The following is an 8639-nucleotide window of genomic DNA, read 5'->3' on the forward strand; positions in this document are numbered from 1 at the left end:
TGGTCCCTCTAAAGGGGTCGCACAGGTAAATTGCACATGTTTTACATGGAAGTCCTTTATCAGTGCTTGGGACTGGCCCTCAGAGGGTTCGGGGCTGCAGCAGCTTCAGGGAGCAGGACTCTAAGCGCAGACCATAAGGCCACAAGATAAGCTGCTCTACCACCTGACCCACTGCCACCCATACAGTGAATATACAGTGATGTAAATGATAAAATACAACCCCTTTTGATTGTGAGTTTAAACAGTTTAGGACATAAAAATAGCAAGTCATTATAAACATGGTGACATAGGTGACATGATAACAACACATATTACACTGTTATTATTTATGTAGAAAAAAAAAAGTAAAGTTCGAAGCAGTAAAAGAGGGTTACCTTTTTTTTCACATCTTATCTTATCTTATCTTATCTCATGTACCGGTGTATGTGTTTTAGGTTTTTGCTCTTTGCATGTGTTACAGCTTAACTTCACAAATCCTAAGTAAACTGACAGCTCATCTATCATCTCTAATCAAAGTGAATAGAGAAGCAGAAAAATATATCGATCACCTTCAAGCAAGCTGATGAAAAATGTATTGATTTCATTGCATTTATGTCATAAACCTCACGGAGACTAAATGAACCTCATGCACCCTCATTCATCACATGACAGCACTTTCAGTCTTTTTTGCATTTGCTCACCTTTGTATTAGTTTCAGCAACGACATCTCATCACCTTTTCTGAACTATTTGCTTCACATCCCACAGATTTGTGCAACTGAGGCTACAAGCAGGATTGCATGGCCGGGAAAACAAAAACACAGGTAAACCGATGATGGCTTCATTGTACTGAGTGATGTTATTAGTGCTGCAGGGTTTGAACAAACAGTGAGAGTGAGACAATGAGACAGATGGAGGCAAATAGAGTGAAAGAAATAGAGCTGGAGAGAGAGTAAAAGGTAGCAAAAGCCGGAATGTGATACAGACTGGATACCTTGTGTGAGGAAACACAAACCTTGTAGTAATTATTCGCTCAGGGGGTATCGGAACTAAAAGGGTTATCTTTCCACCTAGTGCATTACTCATGCTCTAATTGAATATGCACTGATCTGGTTCCTCCAGGGAAAGTTCAAATGCAGAGAGAAGAAACTACAATGGTTTACTCTGAGGGCTGCAGCATGTAAAGTCCATTCAGCAGCTCACAGCAAATTCACTTCTGAAGAATGAGATTAGTGGTACAGCTGAAGGTTTAATCATCAGGGGCTAGCAACCCTGTGGGAGTGAAGATGGTGCTTTCAGCATAAGTACATGTACTTAAAAGTGTTAGAAGTACCCATCCAACAATTTCTACTGTTATTGTAATTATTATTACTATCAATTTTGTGTTTCATGCAATCACATTCCTTATTTTACATGAGATGAAGTCAGGTAACATCAAGGATGATAAGACAACTAGCATTTACATTTGTGCAATTCTGTAAAAAATGTTATCATTACACTCTTACAGAGCTGGTACCATGAAACATTTTCTCAATGGAGGCAAACATGGTGATGGTTAAGCTCATGCCAACTATGTTTCCATAATAGTAAAGATATTGACTTCTTGTAAGCCTACTCAGACTTCCGTCCATAATTACCTTTTGATTTGTCTAAATTATTGATTCTGCATCAGACTGCACATTTAGTGGGTTTTGTAACCAGCGTTACATTTCATTCAGGTTAAATGAAATGAAGAAAGAGGTGGGGATTTTTTTTTATTATTTTGGACAAGTTTATTGCAAGCAAAGCAAGCAAAATTGACATAATCTAAGCAGCTCTTTGCTACGGGGTGGACTTTGGCGCCCCCTGTAAAAGGCTAATTTAGCTTCAGTCTTGCATCCTGTCTCTTCTCTGAAACATAGTTATACAAGCAACTTAGACTGAAGTGTGAATAAAACATAAAGAACTATGACAGATATTCAGTCTTGTTTTCATCCTTGGTCAGAGGACCTTTGGCAGCCTCAAGTCTTCTTGATCATGATGTTTGTAGCTATTCAGCTTCTCTTTTGGTTTTTGGTTTTTCTTAACAAAAATGGTGAAGCTCAAGTCCAGCCATACTTTTATCAAACCCATTCTTGTTTTCCTGAAATATGTTGCATTAGTTGTTTTTGTTTTATTTAAGACTGGGATTCTGATATTTCTGGAAAAGCTTTTCGTAGAGGATTGCACCTCATTGTTCAGTTTTCCTCTTTCCTCTACCTCCTCTTCCCAGCCCCTGCCAAGAAAACAAAAGCAAAATGATGATGCTGACATCACCATGTGATTTAAAGCACGGTATTGATTAAGTCATACCTGGTTTCCTCAACACATACCAGGAATTTTGAGTCTTTTTTATCATCAGATCCAAGGGGATTCTCCTTCTAATGCTCAAAAGTTGTGCAGGTTTTAACAAGCTGCCTGGTAACCAAGTGAGGAATGGTGTCTGCCATTAGGGCTAGATCAGTGAAACCTTGCAGGTTGTCCGTCTGTAAGTTCCTCCGGTATTAAAGAACAAATTTTAGATTTTATTTATAAGTATGGTTTGCTTCGTTGACTGACTAAACACTAAGAATACAGTTTATTAATTTTGGCAAAGCAGCCTGTTGCCATGTTATTGCTAATGAAGCCTTGCTTTTTATTCACTTGTTGTAAAAAGGTCTCACTCAACACAACACACTGTTCCAAGTCTGAGAGAAGTTATAAAGACATTGAAGGACACATATAGCAAAGTTGATATTTGTATATTATTTTAATCTGATTTTAGCTGCATTTACTTTAGTTCCAGGCTATAGTAGAAAGTAAACATACAAATACAGTCTGTTTTACTTCTCTGCATCACACGATCATCGAACCAAAATGTTTCTATTTCTTCAGCAGCCGTCTTATTCAGAAGTGGTTTCTCCTGATAAGTGAGGATGAAGCAGGTCTCTTGCTTTAACAGGTAAAATATGGAACAACTTTATTCTGTTTTTGCTTTTTACATAAATCCTGGGTCAGATTTGAACTGTTTTTTTTTTTTCTGTGCCACCTTAGAAGAGATTCAAGTCTTAGGAGCGCCAGTCAGCTGTCTGTTGTTATTAAAGAGGTCCTTGAGTCAGCCAAGAAGCTCGGGACACCTGCAGTAAATTTCTTGCAGGATGCAGGATATCAGACTGAAATAAACCATAAATATCTGCCAACAGGATTATAGAAACTCCTGCTACCTCAATAAACACTTAGGCATATTAAAAATAAACATAAGGCAATGGCTCCATTTTGGTGCATGTTGCCCAGCAACAGAACCGTGATGTAAGCTAGTGACAAAATTGATATATCACACATGGTTATTTAAAAAAAAAAAAAAAAAAAAACTTACATTTTATTCAATAATTCATACCAGATTGCACTTGTTAAAAGCAATCAGAAAATGCATTTTCTTTTTCATTAAACGGCATGATTCAGCATTTGTCAGGCTTCCACTGTAACAGTCCATAAAACTGAAATATAAACTGGTCTTTATTTAAGCAACCAAACTTTCCTCTGGTTGTTGTACAGTATCCTACACTGATGCTTAAACAGTTCTTCAGCACCAAACAGTTGAATCAATCAAAACTGATCAGACACAACATCAAAACAACCTGAACAGCATTGTGTTGGTCTGCTGCCAAAACAGCTCAGACATATCAGGGTATGAACACTGGATGTCTGATGATGAGATATTTCCAAATAATCCTTTTAGTCTTCAAGGTTGCAGGATGGAAACTAGTTGGTCACAGTTTGTCTTAATTAAACTGGGATTTCAGAGATTTGATCAATGCCTGGGGGTTTTTCTTAAAATTTTCCTGAGCAGAGCAGTAGAACATGGATGCACATAAATGCCAAGACCCAAGATTTCCATCAAAACTTTGCATTGGAACAGGACTGTTGGAATTTGTTTCATCAGTTGTTTTTAACGTTGTGGCTTATAGATATGCAACTTTGCAGTAACTCACAATATCAACAATATAAAAAACACTATCTTTATATATTAGAAAGAAAGAAATTCAGTTCAGGAAAAGAGACACGTACATTTAAATTTCATGCCATTTTAAAAGAAACAACAATGGAAACAGCACTTAAGATAAAGCTTCTCACAACAGGGTCATAAAATTTCCCCATAAAATCACGTCTGTCGTGTGTCATTGTTATTATTTACATAGCATTTCCAAAGGCACTTAAAACACAGCAACCCAAATTCCACAATGAAAGGAAACCCTCAGAGTTCCATCATTATCAGCAGATGCTAACAGCTAAAGCTTATTCTCATTTCAGTGGGATGGGAACTACTTCTTGGGGTTTTCACACAGCATGCATCCAGGCTTCAGGTCGGCCTCCCTCTCCATTTGAATCGTAATAGAGTGGAAGTTGTAGGAGGAGAAACAAGCCTGTGTCATTTCTCTCAAAACAGTCTGAGCATCAACTGTATCATCTGTGGAGAAGAGAGAGAAGGCAATGGATATTTAAATATGCTACTTGTTTTTTGTTCCAAAACTAAGAGTTAATTTATTATTATTTGATCAGTCTTTAAGCTGAATGGCTGAATTAAGCAATGAGGTGGCACAACAAACACACAGACTTAAAATACATTTGAAACTGATGAATTCTGCACAGGGTTGCACAGTAGTGTTGGGGTTAGCATCATCACCTAACAGCAAGAAGGTTCCCAGTTTGAACCTTGGCTTGAGGGGTTAAAAACAGGTCTTTCAGCATGGAGTATGCATCTTCCTGTGCATCTATGGATTCTCGAACAGCTTCCTTCCACAGTCCAAACATAGGTTTTATTGTCTAAATTCTCTCCAAAGACCACTTAGAGCAGTGAGTGTGAGTTGTTGTTTGTCTTACTTTTTTCTGTGTTGACCCTGCACTGGACTTGTGAATTGTCCCTAACTTGAGCAGCTCCAAAGTGGGAATCAAGCAATCATCAGATGCCCGAACCACCTCACCTGACTTCTCACCCAAGCTCAGACGGAGCCCAGCCACTTTCCAAAGGAAGCTTATGTCAGTTGCTTAAAAGACCAACTTCACGGCAGAAATAAACATGTTTACAGCCTGGTTCAAAAGCCCATTTTCAGTTTAATTGGTTAGGTTTACCTTCATGACAACTGTGGGGGGAGTGAATTTTTTTTCTAACTTGCCCGTTTAAAAGTAATTTAATCTCGAAGTTTGGCATCTACAGGGGCGTGTCCTTTTGATTGACAGCTACCCGACCTCCCGCTTTGAGTAAGAAGAAAGTAGAACAGCCGAGGTTTTTAGCTGGTTAACAATGTGACTTAGCTTTAGCCTGCTTATCTCCATTAGCTGGTTAGCTCCTGTTATCTTCAGGTTACCCATATATGTATTTTCTGGGCGAGACGACACGCATGCCTCTGCCAAGATGGCGATGGTAGGAACCGCCCACTTCAATTCAGCTCTCCAGAAACCTATGGGTGACGTCACGGAGGCTACGTCCATCTCTTTATATACAGTCTATGGTCACTACCCACATTGCAGGACCATTGGTGAGGGTTGAATTGTAGATGCCCCCAATCCTGCTGATGAAGGCCCATTCAATGCGTCCAACTCTTGTTTTATCCTATTCACTAATGAGCATGATGCCATAATACATAAACTCCTTCATCTGAGGCAATGATACACTTTCTACACATAAGGAGCATTCTACCCTTTTCTAGTTGCCACCATCAGCTGACCACCTCAGCAACGCCACAAGTTTAAAGATCTGATCAAAATCTAAATACGTGTACAGGTCTGGTGTGTGGGATTAACCAGGTAGTATGAGAATCACTTTCAGGGTCATTTATTTTCTTTACCTATGGCTACATGTGCCGAGAGCACAGCCTGGTTCATGGTGAGAGCCCAGATGTGAAGGTTATGGATGGCCGTGACTCCATTCACTGCCAACAAACGGTCTCGCACTTCACTGTACTTCACTCCAGACGGAGTGCCTAAGACACAAAAGGAGCAAGAGAGGAACAACTTATACGTGTGAGGCCAGGAGAAGTCCACCTGCATGGAGGGTCGCTCCAGGGATCAAAGCTCACCCTCCATCAGGACGAGAAGGATGTCCCTCATGATGGTGATGGTGGTGCACAAGACCAGGATGGAGAACAGGAAAGTGCAGATTGGGTCGGCAACCTTATATTCTGGCTGGATGGAAAATAGAGCAACTATAAATGTTAAAAAAAAAAACAAACAAAAAAAAAACATGCCTAACTCATCAAACGTTTAACTTCATGATATATTTCAACAATGGAAATGGAGCAGTTTAGTTTTCTGAGCTGAGAAGAAGATGAACACTCTCATATGCAGCTATTAAGAGCCGATTGACAAGTACACAAAAACCTGGTATCCCAGGAGGAAAATCTACACAGGCTGTTGTGAGGAAAGAGACAAACTGGTCCTCATTGAAAGAAACACAGGACAAAAGATGATTAATTATGTCTTGCATAAGAGAAGCTTGTGATTTGGCAGTGATGACGGCCTGGGGATCGCGTCAGATCAGCACCGTCCCTGCTGGACACAATTAATGTTTGTCATTCTTTCCCTATAAACGTGCTGAATGTGAATATGAACCAAAGGAAGAAAAACAAAAAAATTATCTGGGACATATCAAATGAGGGGTATTGTAAGCTGCAGCTACTTTGGCTACATAAGAGACATAAGTATTAATCAAGAATAATCATGGACTAGCTGTGGGAAAACTTCATCTGTAATGATGGAAAAAGGCTCCTGCCCTCTTAGTTTTTATCCTGAGCTTCAGTACATCCCCTCCTCTCATGGGTTTTCAATGATTTAATCTATAAAAACAGAAACAAAGGTGTTACCTTAAAGAAGATAATGACTGCACTGACGAGCACGCTGACACTCTGGAGCAGATCTCCAAGCACGTGTACAAACGCTGCTCGCACACTTGCATTGGCCTGCTGGGTCCTCCCACCTGGCAGCAGGTAAAGTGTAGCTATCAGCACAGCGGTATTTTTTGGACTGTATTAGTTTCATGTCATGTATTTAAACGTACCACGATTTGCCTGATTTTGCTCCATGTCTATGCACTCATCGTTTGAACGCATGTCGTTTGACGTCTGATTCTTTTCGTTTCCTTTCTTGTGACCATGACTGTGACCATGCCCAGGGGAGCTGAGCCCACCGTGACTGTGGCCGTGGCCAGACTGGTGTAGGGTGACTGCCATGCTGTTGAGAGAAGGAACATTTTTAAAGCTTGAAATTAATCAGCTCCTTGGAGGGAGGGGGGGAGGGGGATCTGTTGAAACTCACACAGCCTTCTATGTAATGGCTTAAATAAAACCATGAATATTCATCCAGGTGTCCTGAATAGTTCCATATAAATGGTAAAAGACTGTGCATTTTACTTACATAATATTGGCCACCACTGCACCGCCAGAAGTGATAAGCATGATATTGCCTTCAATGGTATAGTCGTCATTGACAAGGCGCTCCACGGCCAGATAAACTAGCACACCAGTAACCAGCCAGATGGTGAAAACTGACAGGAGGGCACCCAAGATCTCTGCATGCATGAAACAATATGAGAAATGAAATCTGAGAGTAAAATACAACGGAAATTGTAGTCAACCACAGACTGGAGGACGCTCTGGAGGAAAATAATTATTGCATAAATATAAATGTGAAAACAATTCACATTTATATTTTCTACCTTTTCATGTAAGGACAGTAATTTTTGACCATTGTCTTGCTGAAATAAGCAAGGTATTCTCTATTAACTACTTCGTCTGATAGACAAGCAAGATTTGTAGCTCAGGATTATTGGTGCCAACAAAAGACAAAACAAATTACTTGTGCCATGCACACCAGTGCTTGTCCACTTCATCACGGATGCCTGTCCATGAACAACACACTAATGAACCCGTCTGTCCTTTCAGCAGATCATGTCACAGATTTGCACTTCAGACATCAAGTCAAGTCAAAGAATTTTCATAACTTTTTTTCTACTGTTTAGAATTACTCCTACAAATGAATTCATCTGTAAATTATTGAATTTTGAGTTTATTTTGCATCACTCACAGCATCCCCAAGAGTCAGAAATGGTAAAGCAAGCAAGAGAAAGAAATGCTGTCAACATTTATCAACATCCTCCATCATCACACAAGTCAGTACCTGCCCTGTGCCAGCCGTAGCTGAGCTTCTGTGTGGCAAGTTTTGACGACAGCCAGAGGGAAAACAAGCTGATAATGAAGCTGGTTAAGTCTGTCAGCAGGTGAGCAGCGTCCGTCATCACAGCAAGGCTTCCTGCCAAATAACCACCTACAGAGAGGAGGAAAACTAACATCATCAGGGGAACTATATATACATATATATATATATATATAATATATATTATATATATATATACATACATATATACATATATACATATATACATATATATATACATACATATATACATACATACATACATATATATACATACATACATACATATACATACATATATACATATATACATACATACATATATACATATATACATACATACATACATACATATATACATACATATATACATATATACATACATATATACATATATATACATACATATATACATATATATATACATATATACATATATACATATATACATATATA

The 8639-nt window shown here is 39.1% G+C and overlaps 1 protein-coding gene across 1 annotated transcript in view; it reads right to left on the reverse strand.

Moving 5' to 3' along the window:
• Positions 1 to 4297: 4297 nt before the first annotated feature.
• Positions 4298 to 8639, reverse strand: part of slc30a8 (solute carrier family 30 member 8) — a gene marked incomplete at both ends in the record, with an annotated part of 11392 nt that continues 7050 nt past the window's right edge. Inside the window, 7 exons of the mRNA XM_079258686.1 lie at positions 4298 to 4443; positions 5822 to 5956; positions 6053 to 6158; positions 6836 to 6948; positions 7030 to 7202; positions 7386 to 7539; positions 8148 to 8294. Of these exons, the coding sequence (XP_079114812.1) occupies positions 4298 to 4443; positions 5822 to 5956; positions 6053 to 6158; positions 6836 to 6948; positions 7030 to 7202; positions 7386 to 7539; positions 8148 to 8294 (974 nt within the window). The remainder of the gene's footprint in view (positions 4444 to 5821; positions 5957 to 6052; positions 6159 to 6835; positions 6949 to 7029; positions 7203 to 7385; positions 7540 to 8147; positions 8295 to 8639) is intronic.

This window comes from Telmatherina bonti, assembly GCF_933228915.1.
Source record: "Telmatherina bonti genome assembly, chromosome: 19".
In the NCBI taxonomy this organism is placed as follows: Eukaryota; Metazoa; Chordata; class Actinopteri; order Atheriniformes; family Telmatherinidae; genus Telmatherina; species Telmatherina bonti.